Consider the following 20,051-nt stretch of genomic DNA (forward strand, 5'->3'; position numbering starts at 1 on the left):
TTCCAGACATCGAAGGGGAGGTTGTGGGGAGGGAAGAAGGAAGGCAAAGCATGTTATGCCTGGGGAGAATAATTTCAGAATTATATATATATACATATAAATTTTTAAAATTTATTTATAGTATAATATATATATGTTTATTCAGGCACACATGTACACAGAAAAGATATTTTTATATCTAGATACATATTTTTTATATATATATATATATATATATATATATATATATATATATATATACACACATATCCATAAAAAACAGAGGGAATGCCATGGATAGGGCCAATTTGACCGCTGTGAAGAAGTGCAAGAATATGTAGCTATAACTCCTGGGATTATCTTTTCCTTGGTTTTATATGCAATATGAAGCTTAGAGGAAACATCTGCCATCCCACCTGTAGCAGAGAGGAATTGGGGGAGGATGTATTCTTACAGGTTAATTTACAATTCTTGCAAAAAAATGTGGTTTGTGAAGTAGGGGGCTGTTTTATCACATTTATTTGCACATCAGTGAACAGAGATAGAAGACTGAAAGTCTTTTTGCTCATGTTCTTGTAAGTGATCAAACCACTGTATTGAGTACAAACACATATTTGTTTTTTTCTAACTCTAACAAGCTAAAACTAATAAACAGAAAAGTAAGAGGCATTTAAAAATTATATGTATTACATGTATTTACTTTGAAAAAGAAGAATTTTCCACAGGCAGATATGACCTAGAATAGAAAAAAAAAATATTATTACTACAGCACTGAAAGTAGAAATAGCACTGGCTGAGAATTTTTTTTATAAAAAAAAAATCTACAAGTATTGTATACAGTATTTCCTTATTACTTTTTAATATAATTTGCTGATGAACAAGGAGCATATCATTGCTTGGATAAGCTGAAGATGAAATATTAATTTTGTTTTCAGGTTATTGGTTATTTATAATTTATGTCGTGAGGAAAAAGCAGCAATCACGGATGAGGACTGCCACTTGCCTAATGGCTATGGTTCAGGAAGGACCTATTAAATTAATAAATTACAACTTCCTGATCTGGAAGTTCACTGGAAGCAGTTCTGTATGATATTAAATTTCTAACATGTAGTCTTTTCATAAATAAAATATTTTCTTAGACGTAAAATGTGTTTCAATTAGACTGGCACCAAGGACAGACTTATTACACCATGTTCTGCAGAGCTAAACTTCCCCTTTACTTTAGAGGAAAACTGTAGCAAGCTACTTGGGCTGATTTCCTCCCACCCTCTGCCACATTAAAAATTCATTGATAGAGATTTGTACATTCATTGAAAATCTTCTAAAAGTTTTCCTCCTGTAGTTATGTGTTTTTTCTGACAACAGCTCACCAAGAGTCTTGAGAACTGTGACTCTTGCAAGTTTTGATTGACTCTAAATCCTAAATTTGAGTATCTTGTGAAAAAAAAATCTACTTGTAACTCTCTGAATTTTGTGAATATCATATATAAATTCTATCTTCACAGAGACAATACAAGAAAGACTTGGAAACTGAAATTAAAGGGAAAGGCATGGATGTTGGTCCAGATACACCTGAGATAAGACGAGCCAAGAAAGCTTCTGAAATTGCAAGCATGGTCAGTACCGCTCCTGGGGCGAGCTTTCCATTTGACAGAGTGCAACAAATTATTGTGGCTGAGATTTCCAGGTGGTGGCCAATCTAGGCAGTCCTGAAAACACAGATTTCTCTAAATAGCTAATCCCTTGGGCTGCAAAGAGTTGAACAGTTGCATAATCATTGTTAGGGGGGAAGTTAAGACTTCCCAGAACTTAGACCTTCCTATCACCTTTTGCAGGTTGTCCTTGTTCCTCATGGGCCTGGCCTGGCCTGGGTATGCTTGGTCACTGTGGGCCCTGCTGCTCTTAGGTCTAAATAGCTGCTTATTTAGGTAGGGCCAAATGATAAACAGAGTTAGAGGGATGCTAAAGCATTATGACTTCACTCTTGCAAGGCCCAGCAGATGGAGAAATCCTCACATGAGTCTGACTGTGGCTGCCAAAACTGCAGAGACAGGCAGGCTACATTATACTTAAAGTGAGCAGCCTGTTAAAAGAGTTTTTTAACCCATCAGCAACTACAGTGCAGGCATTGCATGGGTAGGTTCTACAAAACTAGTACTGTTGAATCATCAGTTATTTGGTGGTTTATGAATGCTGGTCAGTGAAATTGCACAGATTAAATTGGGAAAAAATTTAAGAATTTGTCTGTCAGCTGTGAATGTTTCCAATGCTATTCTTTTCAGAAAGAATACAAGAAAGACTTGGAGAATGAAATTAAAGGAAAGGGAATGGAAGTGGGTGCTGATACCCTTGATATTCAACGAGCCAAAAAAGCTTCTGAAATTTTCAGCCAGGTGAGTACAGAATTAATTGCTTTAAAATTACTTTGAAAGCAAAACACAATGAGATGTTAAAACCATAAACTCCTCTTGAACATTCTCAAGCTAAAAAAAAAGCAAGCAATGCAAAATAAAAATATTAAATTGAATAAATTGAAGAATTAATTTTTATAATGTGACCAGGACTATGAGAATAGCTTTGAAGACAGCATGTACAGACAGTTGTAGTATTAGTTATGTGTTTTTTCCCCTTTATTTTTTCTTCAGAAAGATAGGATAATTTTTTATCCTTTAAAAAGGATCTGGGGATTGAAATTATAGGAAAAGGGATGCAAGTTGGTCCATATATTTCAGAAATACAGTGGCTCAAAAAAGCTTCAGAAGTAGTAAGCCAGGTTGACATAGTCAAAAACCAAATGCTCGAATGTTTTAATTCTGTGTAACAATGACTGCTTGAAAAACTCTGCTCAAAATACTTCTTCTCTAGCTCTGTAGAGGTTTTCATAGCCATACTAAATTAATTTACATGAAGGGAAATGTCTTAACTGCCTGATTCTTATTTGTATTTAGGCCTGTTACACCATGCAAATAGAATTTAATTATTTACATCTGCCTGTAGTTCTTTTCACATTACCAAATTACCTAATGTTACATTACATATATCCTGACAGGGAGGGGAAGATATGTATGAGGATACATTATGTATGAAGGTATGTTATAGATGAGGATCTATTATATATGGATATATTATATATATTTTAGTGTGGGGGCAGACAGTGGTAACAGTATAATGGAGAAGACAGGTTTAAGTAAATACTGGACAGGGATGAGGAGGCTCATCAGCAATAAGCATCTTTTGTGCAGTTTGGATATCTTGAGCCCAAAAACCATAGACATGTAAAAATTATTTTTCCAGAAAATGTACAAAGATGAAGCAGAGAAGATGCTCTGTAACTATTCTGCTGTCCCAGACACTCCTGAGATGGAGAGGATAAGAAGTACTCAGAAAAACATCAGTTCAGTGAGTAATAGTGCTTTTCTCTTTGCTTGTAACTTTCCAGATATTTTTTAGTTTCAATAGGCTCTCTTGTGCCACAGAGCAAAATAGGGAACTTATGAGTAGGTGTCCTTTGAACCATTTCTATAATTTTCCTGGCAAGAGTGTATCACTCGTTTCTTTCAGCAAAAATAATATCCAGCTTTTCTAGGTGCAACACTTTTATTTTCAATTTCTAAACCACTTATACCACCTTGCCAAGCCACAGTTATTTTTAAATGAAGATTTTTTTCCCATCAAGCCCCAGGAAGTACTTTATTTAAAAGGGGAAAAAAATCTTAGGCTTTTTGCTACACATACAAGATTTTTCATCTGTTTCCTATCACAAGTACTGAACATCAAGATTGGGGTATAAAATTAGAACAGATCAAATTTCAAAAATATATATATATAAAAAATGATTTTATATTACACTGGGCATATTTTTAAATTTTATGCTAGATTTAAGTTTCAGTTTATCCCTAAATATAAATTATGAGCTTAGATTTCTGAAATTGCCCATTTTGGGATGTATTAAGTTTCACTTCCCTTTTGGGCCCATTAATGCTGCTGTTTGTAATTCTGCCTTTGCTTGTAATATAACAGAGAAGAGGAGTAAATCTGGCCTCCAGAACAAAAGGCCAGTCAGTGGCTGGTTTTTATGGCAGACTAAGTAGTACTAATAAAGCCAATGATTTGAGAGAAAGGAATATAAGATACTTAAATATTTTTAGTATTATCTGACACACTTGTTCCTTAACTTAGAGATATCCTCAGCTTCCCCAACTCTCAGAAGTCTGAGTAAACTCAGTTTCTCCCAGAGGTGTTTGCCTGCAGCTCCCATGAGCAGCTGAGGATTCTGCAGGGGAGTAAGAGCCTGTGGGGAGAGCAGAGGAGATTCCTCTCTGAGCCTGCTCCAGGCTGTGATCATCTCCAGCCATCACCTGCCCTTTTTCTTCCTTTGAATGAGGGCAGCTGAAAGCTGCATCTTTCTAGAAGGAGCTCTTGACAGGCCCACTGGCCCAGTTTTGCTTCCTGTCACCTGTTGGCTCCTGGAATGGTGCCCTGCAGCATAGTGTGATGTGATTATCCCCATTTCTGGTGTCACTGGTGTCCTGTCAGGCTGAAACTCCCTGGAACAGAGGCATCCAAGCCAGCCCCTGTGATCTGCTTTCCTCCCTGCTCCAGCCCTTGATAGCTTTTGATGAAGTCCCCAAGTAAGACAGTGGCTCTGGTAGTGTGGACTCACTAACATTGAGGTACCAGGCTTGGTTAATTAAAGATAGGTATCACTACTTAATTCAGCCTTGACAAGGCTCTGATGCATGTGAACCCTTTGCAGCCCTGGAGGCCAGTCTGAGCTTTCAGTGCCAAGGCTGACAATGATCCTCTTTGTTGGTGTTCTAGATAATAAGAAATAAAATGTTTTGTCTTCGAGGTGATTTGTATTTGCTTTCTTTTGTGATTTTCCTGTTCCTCTTTGTGAAATGGGTCTTCCAACTGTAGGAAAGCAGTTTACAGCAGTGAATGAACTACCTTTTTTCTTCTTTCTCTGTTTTAATCTTTCATTCTTCTGTGCAGTTTAGATGATAAAGGCAAATTATTACTGAGTGAAGATACAGCTGGAAGCAGCCCAAATAGATAAAAAATGCAATGACCCCTAGTAATCTTATGATATTTGGATTTTGTCTCAAGTATTTTTCTGCCTTAAGGGACAAAAAATAGCAACTAGCTCTGCAGATAAGATTGTCGCTGCTTTTAGCTCACTAGCTCATTTGGCAGATGATTTATAAAAGGATATTTACTTCACAGTCATCTCTTTCATAGAAAAATTCCTGTCTTCAACATATTTTACCAATCCTTCCTTGGTAGAGGAGAAAAGTATATTGTCCAGTCCAGTCCACAATATAAATCTTTCTAACTGACATGACGCAGAAGAATTTTCAAGTTCTTACACATAACCTGTCTCTGTTATCACATGGTAAAACAAAATTCTAGATTGTTAAAGGTTTTCTGAATATTTAAAATATTAGTTGCAGACATTGACTCTTCTCTAGAATATTTGGCAGTAGTATTCACCCCAGGCTATGGAGGACTTCAAGGAAGTCAGAGGAATTAATCAAGAATGATGTTTTTATTGTTCAGGGTTTGTTGATAGGAAAACTTAAATAAATCCTGATATAAGAAAGGCAGAAATACTAAATGATAAAGATTGATTTTATTAACTCCAGGATCAGACTTGTTTTTTACACTAATGGCCTGGAAATACTGGAGTGGCAACAGCTGTGACACCAAATACTGAAAATCCAGTAAGACTTCTTTGGGAGTTTTGCAGCATGAACTGGTGCTCCATGGTTATTTAAATTGTAACCATTCTTGGAACTTGTGGAGCAGTTATTTACTATCTCTTTCAGTAACTTCAAATGATTGATTCTACTGATGTGCTTTGTGTTTATCCTTTACTGAAACAATTGAAATAGAATTTTATAAACAGCATGTGTATCTTTTAGGAAGTGACTTTTGGTTTTAGATAGTCCTCAGCTTTCTGGCTTGAATCTAGGAGTCAAAAATTGCATGACTTGGATTGTAGCTCTGGTTTGTTATGGTTATTTTTCCATGAATATTTCAATTTTCTAGTTTGTTAACTTAGAAATAATAGTAATGTCTGTTCGCTTCTCACAGTATTTTAAGATCTGAAGACTACAGAAACCAAATCAAATCCTGCATATACCTTCAATAACATTGAAATGAATGAAATTACTCAAGCATAAAGTTACATTTTTAAAACTTTATACATTATTATATAAATTCTAATATTTTTTCCAAATTTAAATATGCCAAATACTTAAAAATACTGAGATCAGTTTAAAGAATGAGAATATATTATCGGGGTTACAGCTGAAAACAATGTTATCATAGTTATTGACAATTAGTCTTATTTATGAAAAATTAAAGTATTTGCTTTCTTAGCAAGATTTATAGCCAGACCAATTTGGAACTTGGAAAATTGCCCAGCCATTTTATGAGAACTAGCATTTGCATTGCTAACAGTCTCATAATTATCTTTTCTTTTGGGGAAATGAAGGTGTTTTATAAGAAGGAAGTAGGAGCTGGCACAGCTGTAAAAGATACTCCAGAGATTGAAAGAGTAAAGAAAAATCAACAGAATATTAGTTCGGTAAGTGCTATTATCATAAATTATTCTTATGTGAATAAAAGGTGGAGCAAATTTTTTTTTACCCTTTTTTTTTACTAAAAAGTTCTTCATTTTCTTATCACACATCTCATTCAAATAGTTGTCCACTGAATTTTGTATATAGAGCTCTGCTTTAGCACAGCTAGAACTCCCCTCTACTGTACTACTTCTGTGTCCAAAGGTAGAGATTCAAATTGAAACATTAAGAAAAATAAGAAAATATTTTAACTAAATGTTTGAGGAAAGTGTTTTGTTCAAGGTTTGTTGATAGGAAAACTTCTCACTCTCAGGAGTGAGAAATATGCGATGCATTTCCCATATGACAGACTGAACAGCAGCAGTATTTACAGGTTAGAAAAATACCATGTGACAAAAAGAAAGTCTGTCATGTTCTGTTAGAGACTGCATGTATTGCATAAGACTTGATACAGTTTGTACTTCAAGATGAGATAAACTGTGTCCAGATTTCACCTGTGTGAAAAGGTGGAGAGTTGGGTCTTTACGTGCCGGTCACAAGTTGATCTGTGGATCTGATGAGATTAGTTCTGAATTGATTTTGTTTATCTAAGGAATGCCCAATGTCTTTGGCACTTTAATAGGCAGATTAAAATAAAATATCAAAATGAATGTTTTCTTCAAATAATACATCATCTTCTGCTAAATATGTGGCAAAACTTGGAAAAAACCTGGAAAGTGACTGCCAAGCAGCAAAACCCTTGTAAATGTGTTATTCATTTCCTTTTTATATTTGGTGGGGACTCCTCTGGGGCAATTTTTATGTTTTTGACGTGACTTTTATAATTATTAGATGTTTTTTTTAAAATAAAGTTCAAAAATAATGTACAGACATGACACTATGTTGTGTTTAAGTATTAGTTAAAATATGAATTAGGGTCTCTGGACACTTATTCTCATAGAATTTCATTGCTTATTGAATAGTGTTAAACAACTAACTTTTCCCACCAAAGTAAGGTCAGTAGAGAATTTTCCCACCAAAGTAAGGTCAGTAGAGAATTTCCAAAAAATTTTGAAAATCTCTTATTTTGCTTAAAATTTCTTTTCTACTCTATCCATCACTATTCATCTTGTCATTTTGAGTCACAGTGCAAGCTATCATGTGTTCTAAATCCTGAAATAGTTGGATATTGAACAGTTGAAACCTGCTGGTTGGGAAGCCGTTGATTTTCTTGATTTGAGGGTGAGGGGTTTTTTTTGTTTCTTTGTTTAGTTTTTTTGTTGTTATTTTGCTTTTAAATTTCGAATTACCACAGACATTTATTTCACACAGAAAGGAGAAGTCTTACTTTAATCCTTTTTCACAATATATTTCAAAGTGAAACAGAAAAATAGTGTACACTGTTCTTGCTGTTTTAGAAATCCCAAATAGTGGTGAAGAGGGAAAAATGAAAGGTTGATCAGTATGCTAGTAAACACATTTGAGGAAAAACCTACCAAGGGAAGTACAAAATGCATTAGTGGCGTAGTAGTAGTATGTAAATAGCATGGCCTTTACCTTGCTAGTCTTTGTGTAGAGTTAATGTTTTACAAAAGGTATTTTACTACGTGTAGTGTACTTGAAATTACTTTAGTCTTGTATAATATTTATTAGAGGTATAGCATGCCAAATTTAAAGGCAATGTACAAGAATGTTTCAAATTACATGTCAGTGAGAGGGAAATTATATTGTGCAGTAAGAGGGAAATTGTATTGTGTAATTTACAGGAGTCCCAAAGGAAGGGTAAATTGCACCAATTCTGAATCCATTAGATTTAAATATTTTACACGTATTTTTGAATTTAGCCAGAAGAACTTGGGACAGCCTTAAAACTATTTTCTGGGCTAAACAAAACTAATATGTGGAATGTGAAGCAAATTTGCACTGAAAGAAACACCAGGGCACCAAAACAACACTTACAATACAACCAACCACACAAAAAAGCCCATTGAATCATGTTCTGAAAGTGATCAGATTCTTCCAGACTACATATGTAGAAGGAAAACATAAGAATGGTGTTTTCAAAGCCTAAAATACCAAGGTGGTGACAGCCAAGGAGGTTGAGCTTTTCTCACCTGTTGTGATGATTGGTTTGGAAGAAGCCGGGATCTCTCAGAACTTTCAAAGCAAGCCACAGACCCATGGGCTGTAGCTGAATTCAGAGGAGAAGCTACAAATAACTAAGGACTTTTTAAAAACTTGTTTATATTGTGGGGCAGGCAGGGTTGGACACAGCACTGGGAAGAAGAAGTGTTTTGGGAGAATCTATTTGTGTTTTTGTTAGTGTGAAATCTGTGAGGAAACCCCTCTGGTATGTCAGTCAATACCACAAAGCTGAAGTTTTATTAAAATTCAAGTAACAGACATTTTGCAGCATTTTAAGGATGAGTACCACTGCCAATTCTTAAACTTACCTAATAGTCTCTATTAAAAGACCCTTTTTCTAGTGCTATAGTGTTTTTGCCAGTCCTAAACTGTCTGGACTGTGATTTTCCGTTCCTGGTCTGTACTTTGGGCTGGTTTGGTTTTATTTATTTATAAATTTCAGTCAAAGCAGCTTCCAAGTATGAGCTCAGAGGAAAACAAGTTGTTTTGTCTGTGCTATGAAATTGGGCATTCTCCAGAAGTAACATGTCTTGAGAAGAGAGTTGAAAATTAAATGTTAGGAAAAAACCAGTAAATATCTGACAACACCTGCAAAGGTTTCAACAGTCCAGACAACTACGTCCTCACCTGTGTGTCTCATGTGTTTTTAAAGCAATTCAATGAGACTTTGAAGCCATTTACCCTTTTAGGAACACCTAAAAGGTTGGTTTCTGAAATGGACTGGTAGACTCCATAGCAAGTAAATAGTAAGACCAAGTAATTTTCAAAGTGATGTGGATCTCCAAGTAGTCTATGCAGCACCCCAATTATGGTGAAAATAGCCACAATCCCATGTGATGTATATTCCCAATGTAAGAGTTTTAGTACACTAGAATTGTTTTAAGCACTCTCTGCTGCATTGCATCAAACAAGATACATCAGAGACCCTAGCAGACTGTTTTAGAAATTAAGTACAACTGCTGCTTTTCAGGCCAATGGTGTCAGTAGATGTGGTCTAGTAGAGCGATATGTCTAAGGGTATAAAGTGATAGATGGGTTTTGGTGCCTATCTCTCTCTTCTTTAAATTGGTAATATTTTTGTAATATCTATTGTGCAGATTAAATACAAGGAGGAAATTCGGCGTGCAACAACTATTTCTGATCCACCTGAACTAAGGAGAGTTAAGGAAAACCAGAAGAATATCAGTAATGTGTGTCCCATTTTAATTTCTTGCACAATTCTCTCTGCTGTATTAAATGTGCTTGTGTCTTGGTGAATATGTCTGTGATGTTTGTGCTACTTTCTGTTTGTCCAAAAAGACCAATTTAATCAATTAATGGTAATAATTGATTGTCATAATTATAATAATTATGATAAATCCTCAGTCTTGCACTTCGATTCATAAGAATGAGAGTGAAGTATTCCTGTTGAAATAACAATTGTCTGTGTTTGAAATAGAAGAACTGCCAGAGGGTGAGTACTGAGTATTGTGTGGGAAGATGAGATTGATTATTAAGGAATGGTACTTTCCATCCAAAGGCAGTGTGCTCTGTAGTGATGTCTAGCACACTTATGTATTTCTGTTACTTGGAAATCTCGGTTCTAATATCTTCTGACATGTTTGCTAGGTTCAGTACAAAGAACAGCTCTGCAAAGCTACACCCATGAGTGTCACCCCTGAGATGGAAAGAGTCAAGAGGAATCAAGAGAATGTCAGCATGGGAAGTTGCTATCCTTTAATACTTTGTGTAATTTTTGGGTGCAGAAGATGACCATGAAGTTCTGCCTTCTGAAATGATGCCTTTTCCTTAGTCTGGGTGGAAACTAATGTATTGTAATGTGTTCAAATTCAAGTAATGGAATTACTTGAAAATCTTCTCTTAGGAAGCATTTGTGAGAAGGCTTTGCTTGGTTTGGGAAATGGCAGGTGAACCATCACATATTTTGTTAAAGAAATGGCTGCAATGCTTTGAGATGTTATTCCCTTCCTTGGATATTTGTAGAAAATCTTGGCCCTTCTTTTTTTTTTTTTAACAAAATATCTGTTTCCAGTTTTATATTTCTTTGCTTTTTGAGAAATTAGCTACAGCTGTGCTCAGACTTCTGCTCTCTTACCTGTCTCCTTCTGGTTCCTCAGTAACCTCCCCATCAGAATTTAGTATTTAATGGCTGAGATAACCATTTGCAGGGGTACAGAGAAGGAGGCAAGGACTGGAGCATGCTACTGCCTTCCTGCACTGATGAAGTTGCACTCTCTTGATGAGTCCATGAGAGACCAGGCACTCTCCTCACTGAGAGCTGCCATCAGCAGCTCTGGGTCGTGGGTGCACAAACAGCTACAGTGTCTCCCTGGGTGCTTTCTTCTGTGTTCACCAAAATAATTTTAAGTCACAATTTTCAAGAATTCTGTCCCTCTAACTCAACTTCTGGATTCCTGCTGATATATCTAGCTTTCCTAGAATGTATTCTGTTCAAAAACTGCTTTCCCTTTTTCAAGCCAGTCTGTATACTACTTCTACTCACACTACTACTGTTTACTCTTCACCAATTTTTGTGTTGTGAAAATTTCACTGGGAAGTTTAAATTCTTTTCAAGTCACCTGAATAGCTTTGAGTGAGTATTTGTTAACTTCAGCCATTTCTAGAAGCATCAATTCTTGAATACTCATTTTACCTTTATAAATGTTAATTTGCAAGTCTAATCAATTTAAAAGTTTACCGTAGTTTTAGTAAGACCTTAGTTTTTCAATTAATTTTTCCATTGGTGTGGACAGACCAAAATTGTGTTATGCTGGAAGAAAATTGCTTAAGCAATAGCTGCCTTACTGCCACAGTGCACTGCAGAATTATGAGCATAATGTATCTGCACAGTTAACCTTATCAATTAAACCTAAGAGTTTGCTTTTGTATGGAAGCATTTATTTTGCATAAAAATATATGATTTGATATGAATTTGTTGCCAGAATCTGTTACTAAATATTTACCATATCTGACTTCCCAGCATGTGGGGCTAGAGTTAACATTAGATTGCTTGGTCTGTCAGTGCCACATCCTGTCCTGATCTGCTTTAGATTCTGATCCAGCCTTGGGTGTGCATTTAATGCAATTAATGCAGTGTGTTTGATTCTAGAGTGATGAAGGGGATATTCCTACAGTACATTTAAATAAATGCATGGTGAAATTAGGCTGGATTCAATTGGCAGTTGTCTGATGTACTGCACCCTGTGTGTTTAATCACCTTTGAATATGTAATATATAGAATTTAGAATATAGATGGAGAACTTATGGAATTTCTCTGTCTTGACAAATATGTATTTACAGTGGACCTTTCTTAAATTCAGTTTTTCATATGCTCTGCTTGCCTTTACTGCATTATATGTGGCTTAACCCCATTCCAAATATAAGTTATTTCTCTGTAGAGCCAATAACCAGTCTGGTAAATGCCAGATATTGTGTGCATACGTGGGTATATATCCACAGAAATGCATTAATAAACAGCTTGCACATTAAAAAAATTCAAGGTTGTCTTTCAAAAATCAAGTTTTATATATTGTAATAAACTTCAGATGCATTTTAGCTTTTCTGTTGTTTCCTGGATGACCTTTGAAGTCATGCATTTTTATATAAAACAAGGATATGTTGCTATACCTGAAATAGTATGAATATATATTTTATTCTGTTAAATAATAGATTCACTACAGAGAGCAGCCTGGCAAAGCTACTGCTGTGAGTGTCACTCCTGAGATGGAGAGAGTCAAGAAGAATCAAGATAATATCAGCTCGGCAAGTTGTTTGAATCTTTTTGTCATTCAGATTTTTCAGTTGCTGTAGAAATATAAACATGGATATGCTTTTCCTTTTACATTTGCTATGTCAAAGAAAGCCAACTACATCATTCACTGATGAGATATTGGTTTTATTCTTTGAGGACATGGACTGCATATATGTGCAACAAACATATTCAGGGTTGTCTGGTTATTTTTGCAAAAAAAGTAAGTGGTTGTGTTGGTGTCAGTATTTTTCAAGGAGAGAGTCACTAGAGGTCAGTAATTCTTTGCAGTAAAGAAAAAAAAGGAAATGAGAATTTAACCTCAGTGCAAATGTCTTTTTTTTTGTGATTCAAAACATGGAAGTGTCCATTCCATTCTGTGACATACCACGTCTGTTAGAGCTGAGTAGTTCTAAATAGGTCCCGTGGCTAAACACTAAAGAGTAACATAAAAACTATTTCTTGGCTTTTATGGTAATAAAATGTAATTGCTACTAAAGCAGTGTAAGAAGCATGAGACAATTCTATTAAGGAACAAGGAAAAAGTGCAAAAAGCCTGATGGAGTAAAGGATAAGACCAGTTACATTGCAGTCTGTCCTCGACACTGAAACAAAATCCATGGCAAAGTCACTGCAGATGGTAAATAGAAGAGGTTTCATGCAGAATCACTGTGGCAGAAGAGAATTACAAGTAATGAACGCTTGAGAACTGAGTGTAGGAGTGAAAAGTAGGTTGAATTTATCAGGGAATATGTCTAAGGACAAAGGAACGGAATCTGACATTGTAGCTGCATATGTCTTAATCATGTTCTAAAAATGCTCATGAATATTTACCAAAGTCAATTATTTTTGAGGTGTGTAGTTGAAAATAAGAGGAAAATCTCACAACAGTTCTAGTCTTTGAGTAATTTTTTTTAATTTGTGAAAATTAAATGTGTTTCTCCAAGTGACTCATTCACTTTGTTTCTCAAGATTTACAGGGATAAAAACTCCTCTGTGTTAATGAGAAAGATAAAAATCAGCCTATGTTGACTGTAATTATTCTGTCCAGAAAATGCCTTATATTCAAAAGCATATGTAGCTGAATATATTTTCTGAGAGAATTTACTGTTTAATTAAGAAGGCTTTGAAGAATATGCAGTACCATATATTTTTGTTTCTCCTGCATTACTTGAAACTTACCTGTGAAACACAGATACCAAGATATATATTTTCATGGGTGTGCTTTCTTAGCCAATATATAATCTTAAGGAGGGTTGGACAGTTTCAATACATGATTTTTCTCATCACAAACACATGTTGAAATAGGTTTGCATGACTCATTTAACAAGTAATACTTCGAGTGTGAATATATAGGTGAATCTAGAATATTAACTAACACAGTGCACAGGTCATGGTGCAATGTAGAGCTAAGAGAGGCCATTGGTAGAAAAATTCAACAAGACAGAAAAAACTGTAAGAGTACTCACTCCCAAACCAATAAGTAGGATCAGTTACTTTCCCTGTTTTAGGATTTTGGGTGGATTTTTTTCTTTAACAGGTAATTAACCATTTCTTTAACAGGCAATTAGCCATCTTATCTTTATTAGTCTGTAAAGTGCCACAAAATAAGCTAATCAGGAGAAATATGGTGTAAGTGATTCAGTACTTACTGATGCACAAAACCCAGAGCTCAAACATTTGTTTAGGAAACAAAATATTCAGATTCCTCCCAGACATGGTGCTTTGTGCTGCTAGTAAAGACTAGCTATTGAATGGGAGTTATAAGCCTTCCAAAGGATTAATCCTCTTGTAAGGATTGAATTCCGTGGATTTCTCAGGTAATCCCAATCTCACAGACTCTGTGTCTGTCTTGGTAATAAGAAGGTAGCTTATCATCACCACACAAACATGGATTAAGGATGTTCTAAGTCACAGTGGTGTTTCCTTAGTATTTATCTTATTTTTCAGTTGATAAATGAATTATTTCCCTTATGTCATTCAAACAGTCACAAATTTCAGCTTTTAAATAAATATGTTATTTTGAGTAAGTGATTGATGGGATAAATGTGCCTTTTGGCCTTACCAGTATACAAGTTCATCTGTATCCTCACTGTGAAATAATTTATTAGCACATGAGTTAAAGAAGAGAACTGTTGGGCATTGTGGTTTGGAAAGGTACAGTTGCATGGTGTGATTCTCACCATCCTTCCTACTGTAAGCAAAGAAAAGTCACCTGTGCTGTTGTTGCTGTTTTGCAGGTCAAGTACAGCAGTGATCAGAGGCAGATGAAAGGTAGACGTAGTGTGCTTCTAGACACACCTGAGCTAAGGCATGTCAAAGAAACACAAAACAACATCTCAATGGTAGGGTACTTTCTTCCTGTGACTAGAGCCTTCTAAGGAATGGCACTTGACTTCCACTGGATTTTGCCTTCCATTAATATAGGTAACTAATGAAACTCTCTCCTCAGGTATGGAAGGAATATTTTCTTCTTACACCTGTAGAGGGAGTGTTTGCTAACTGCATAGGAGTGTAATGAACATTTTCGAAATACTAATAAACAGTTTTCTAACAGTTAAATGTCCGTTCTTTTGGTTTTTTTTTTTCTTTAAAAATGTACACACATCATTTGAGCATCACAATTTCACTGGATTAGGTGACACACTTCACCTTGTGCCTGTGCATGTTCCTGGTTTCTGCGTGACTTTGGTTCTTGGAATGAGTTGTTTTGTGTGCATCAGCTTGTGTGAGAATGTTTGTCAATTTAATGAATTGATGATTAAGTTATTTATAATGTAAATATGCATAATCAGCAGTACTACCTTTATAACTCTTACTAATACTGAGGTTTTGTTCCAACACTTGGTGCTGTAACACTTTCTACTCTAATGTCCTTTTTTCTAATATTTTCTTTTAAAGTAAGCAGGTCAGAATAACTCTTGTTCTTTCTGAAAACCTATTTTTAAAGCCAGCTGATGTATGATAAAACAAAAGGGTGAAATATAAATTTTGTGTGATACTGTGCAAGTAGTCAAAATTATCAGTGAATGAAAATGCTTGAGTTCTTTAGAACTACTACTGCTGGAATATTTTTACTGGCAGATGTATTTGTCTGCATCAGTAGACAGCTATCCTGTCGTAGAGAAGAAGGGAATGCACCAGGTGACCTCCTGAGGGCAGGGCTGTTTTGTGTCCTGTGAGATAGTAGGATGATGCTTTGCAGCTTAAGCTAGTGTCCAATTCAGTATCAATGGAAAAGAAATGCAAAATTGATAATAAAATATAATAAAAATTAGTTAAGGTGATAGAAAATACTTGGCTGGCCATCCAGCCTATCTCATGTGTATAACAATTCTGTTATGGTGCAAAGTCAAAGTATATGAGTGCCTCATAAATCAGACATATATGTGTTCCTGCACAGAATAACCATTTGCTGTCAATTGCAACCTGGGGAAAAACGTAATTCTCCTTGTTTTCCTAGGTAAAATATCATGAAGATTTTGAGAAGACAAAGGGCAGAGGCTTCACCCCCGTGGTAGATGATCCTATAACAGAGCGTGTACGAAAAAACACCCAAATTGTGAGTGATGCAGCATACAAGGGTGTGCATCCACATATCGTTGAAATGGATAGAAGACCTGGAATAATTGTTGGTAAGCTGTTAAATACTGTTGTTATTGAAGGCATGGTGGGGAAGATGAAAGCCCCTGTTTGTGCTCTCCAGATTCCATTTTCTCTCTTTTCTCACCATGAAACTTATGGTTGATCTGCAGGTTCTGTGTCAGCTTCTAGAGAAGTCATAATGGGAATGAATGGGAGATATATTGTTATTTGATCTGTAACTTTAAAAAAATATATGGATATTTTTTACTATTACTTTAAATTTGAATTTTGACTCTAAAAGGTAGGTCAAAGTTTTACAATTTTACACAGAAGAAAAATTATTAAAACTGATTCTGCAAGTTGTCAATGTTTAAATTTTGCAGGCCAGTTTGAAATTTCCCTTTCTGTCAGTCAGTAATTTCTTCAGAACTGCATATATCTATTTACCTTGTGTTTCACAGTTTCACACAGCTTTTAAAATATCTCAAGCTATAATTCATCATTAACTCATTAGATCTCTGGTAAGCCAAATACCAGTGTTGAGAGGTGATGTTCTGAAAGATGGCCCAATATAAGGATGGGCGTTCAAGGGGTAGAATGCAGATTAGAGTCATATGTAAAGACAAGGTATTGCATAAAGGTATTATGTAGCATGACCATAATGAGCTCTCTTTAAAAATTGAAATGGATATTTGAAATTGCTGAAAACTCAGCAAGTCTGCTACGGCAAAGGAAGCAGTAATATTTTTTTTCTTTGCATTTCCTTTTTTTTTTTCTTCTCATTTCCTTTTTTCTTCTCATTTCCACTTTGTTTTTTGTGTGTCCCATTTCTGTTTTTCTGTGCTTTGCAGCCATGATCCCCAGAGGATCTGCGTACAAAAAAGCCATACTGAGATAGCACTCTAAAATTCTTCATATATAGTGATAACAGGGAGGCTGATTTTAAGTTTGCATCTCAAAACCCGGAGAAATTGCAGGTGAAATGGACTAACTTGTTGGTCACATAGGCCATCCTCCTGCCTACAGCAAGGTTAACTATGATATTCCTGGCAGATACTTTTTCATTATCTTCCTTAAAGTCTCCAAGTAAGTCTCCACCACATAAGGCAGTTTATTTCTTTCCTTTTTTGTTGCCATCCTTTATGTCTGTAGCTGCAGTATATGAGAAGGGGTTTCCCAAAAGTGTGTAAGAGAGCTCTGCCTGGGGCAGGTGCTGATGATCTTCCATCACTACTCGCTTTCATAGTTGTGGTGCAGCCAAAGAAAAAGAAAAAGGCTTCTGTGAAATTGCAGTGTGACATTCAGTTTTCAATTTGCTCTTTAGTCTATGCTACAAGCCTCCTGCTCTCTGCTGCATTGCATGTGTGCTGTAGCCCTGTGTAAGCGCCATGTGTGCAATCCCATGTTCAGCAGCTGAAGCCTTGCCAGGACAAGCAGATTGGAATGAAGGACATCCCTGAGATAGATTCGTGAGCTGTAAGAACTGAAATATATATAATTATTTATCATCTAAAAATACTCCAGGATCAAAACACGAAGAAATTCTTAATTTCCCATGCCTGCCAAACAGCAAAAATTGTACAACTGTGTAAAGGAAAAAGGCCATGACTACTTCAGCTAGAGCTTTTTTGGAATAAAATTGCAATTATAATATCTACTTGTTTAGAAAGAAGCAGTGAGCTCCCTGATCGTGAAATATCCTTGGCAACTCAAAAAAAAATTTGCAAACTGAAAAATGTACTTAGGACTCTCGTGAGTATTATTTGTAGCTGTAAATTGTTCAGCCAGTTAGGAAAGTTGTGTCAGAATCCCTCTGGTTGATTTTTAATGTATTATTGGTGAAACTAGAACTACTCTTTCAAATGCCTGGTTACTAAAATTAATGACACTGCTCTGGCAAGTAGACACTAGTTTTAACCCTACTAAGCCATTCTAAACCCATCAAGATAAATTGATGTTGGTGAGCTTTGGATCTGTTACTAAAGAGAAACCACAATTCTCACATGAATATAAGGATATTTTACCTTGGCAAAAGCTACCAGGGAATAAAAACTGTTTTGTGTTATATATTGCCAAGATTCTGATTCTATGTATGTTATTTCAGACTACAGAGATGGATAAAATCAATACAAATCAATGACTCTTGCACTGGTGCTGCCATGAAGCCATACTTATATTTTCACTTGCCAAGGCATGATCAAATAGGACAAGTTGGGTGTACAATTCCCCTACCCCTTCTCATGCCTGTCAATGCTTTATGTAGGTGCATAATTTATCTCTATTAGAAATAACACATTGTTTATCAAAAGACTTTGAGTTAGCTTTAATTTATCTTGGCAGGAAGGAGTTAGCACTGCGCCTCACCTTATGGGAGTTGTGGTAGATAATGTGCAATGTGAATACACTGAATGTATTCTAAAGCCATGGGATTTATTTTGCTAGCTCTCTCTGTTCTTTTCATTGCATCTAGGCTATTAATCATTTGAAACATGTAATATTTGGGGTCCTCACAGTCCTACTTTACCTACAACCCATTACTTAGCTTGGTATCTCTCAAACCAGCAAAAGAACAAATCTGGGAGGACAGTTTTTTTTCCTGCTTCCAGTATATGGAGTAAATCTTGAAGCCAGATCTGCCCAAGAAGAAGCTATAGTAAAAATGTGTGATCTGGTAGATTTATGTTTTGACTGATTATATTTTACATCAAGGTTTTAGTTGAAACTGATTTGAAGAAATGAAAAGATTTATTAATTTTAGACATATCAGATATCGTAGAATCATTTAGATTGGCCAAGACCATTAGGACCAAATGCAACCATTAAGCCAGGACTGTCAAGCCCACCACAAAACCATGTCCTCAAGCATCATCTCAACACACCTTTTAAACATCTCCAGGGATGGTAACTCAGCCTCTTCCCTGGGCAACCTGTTCCAGTGCTTGACAACCCTTTCAGTGAGGAACCTTTTCCTAATATCCAATATATAAGCCTCCCCTGTCACACTTGGGGCCCTTTTCTCACATCCTATCACTTGTTATGTGGGAGGAGAGACCTATTCCCACATCACTGCAACCTCTTCCAGGCAGTTGTAGAAAATGACAAGGTCACCCTGAGCCTCCTTTTCTCCGGCTAAACACCCCCAGCTACCTCTGCCTCTCCTCATCAGATTGGTGCTCCAGACCCTTCCCCAGCTCCATTGCCCTTCCCTGGACTCTTCCCACCCTATCAATGTCCTTCCTGAATTGAGGCACCCAAAACTGAGCCCAGGATTTGAGGTGTGGCCTCGCCAGTGCTGAGAACAGGGGGATGATCTCTGCCCTGGTCCTGCTGGCCTCTCTGGTGCTGATCCAGGCCAGGATGCCATTGGCCTCTTGGCCACCTGAGCACACACTGGCACAGGGAATTACTTGTTAAGTTCAAGAGTGGACGAAATTTTATCCTATGGTAGATGTGTACAGTGCAGATTTCTACAGCTGAATTTGTCGCCTTAGTTCATTTTTTTTTTTTAATATTAATTAAGAAAGATAGATACTTTTGAGTTTACATGAATTAAGCAATCAGGGGAAATTTATTTTGGATGAGCTATGGCCCTGATTCTTCTTATGCTGGCATGATCTGTGCTGTATGCCAAGGAGACTCTGTAGTGTCTCTGCCAGCTGTGGAGCTGTGTACTGCCAGCTGTCAGCAATAGGGACCTACATTGCAGCGTCTCCACACATAAGGGTGCTGCTGGTGAACTGGGGAAATAATCTTATAGCTCTGATGATTTTGGTTCTGCTACTGGAAGAGAGCTAGAGAGCTCTAATATGTGATAATTAACTGATTCCCATTTATTTAGACTTAAGAACATATTATGGTCATGTTTGGAAAATGTAAAAAAATTGGGAGCAAAAGTCTCCTTAAAGTAATGTCAGTGCTTAAAATTAATGCACTAAGTTCTTTTAAGCAGGAAATTGGGCTTTCTGATCTCTTCAGGTGAATATCTAGGTATTTTGGTTAATTTCTAGATGAAGGAAATTGATTATTGA

The 20,051-nt window shown here is 36.2% G+C and overlaps 2 protein-coding genes across 5 annotated transcripts in view; both read left to right on the forward strand.

Annotated features, from left to right (window-relative positions):
* LOC128935190 (nebulette-like) overlaps window positions 1-10,675 on the forward strand; it is a 92,298-nt gene extending 81,623 nt beyond the window's left edge. For all 3 annotated transcript variants that reach the window (XM_054273312.1, XM_054273314.1, XM_054273315.1), the window contains 6 exons: window positions 1,485-1,595; window positions 2,262-2,372; window positions 3,274-3,378; window positions 6,479-6,571; window positions 9,788-9,880; window positions 10,299-10,675. In XM_054273312.1, coding sequence (XP_054129287.1) covers window positions 1,485-1,595; window positions 2,262-2,372; window positions 3,274-3,378; window positions 6,479-6,571; window positions 9,788-9,880; window positions 10,299-10,442 — 657 coding nt within the window. In that variant the 3' untranslated portion in view covers window positions 10,443-10,675. The remainder of the gene's footprint in view (window positions 1-1,484; window positions 1,596-2,261; window positions 2,373-3,273; window positions 3,379-6,478; window positions 6,572-9,787; window positions 9,881-10,298) is intronic.
* The window catches only part of LOC128935191 (LIM zinc-binding domain-containing Nebulette), a 247,603-nt gene that overhangs the window by 197,773 nt on the left and 29,779 nt on the right, over window positions 1-20,051 (forward strand). For both annotated transcript variants that reach the window (XM_054273317.1, XM_054273316.1), the window contains exon 5: window positions 15,902-16,073. In XM_054273317.1, coding sequence (XP_054129292.1) covers window positions 15,902-16,073 — 172 coding nt within the window. The remainder of the gene's footprint in view (window positions 1-15,901; window positions 16,074-20,051) is intronic.

This window comes from Melozone crissalis, unplaced genomic scaffold (assembly GCF_028551555.1).
Source record: "Melozone crissalis strain CALT ecotype California unplaced genomic scaffold, PUWL_Pcris_2 ptg000016l_1, whole genome shotgun sequence".
NCBI lineage: Eukaryota > Metazoa > Chordata > Aves > Passeriformes > Passerellidae > Melozone > Melozone crissalis.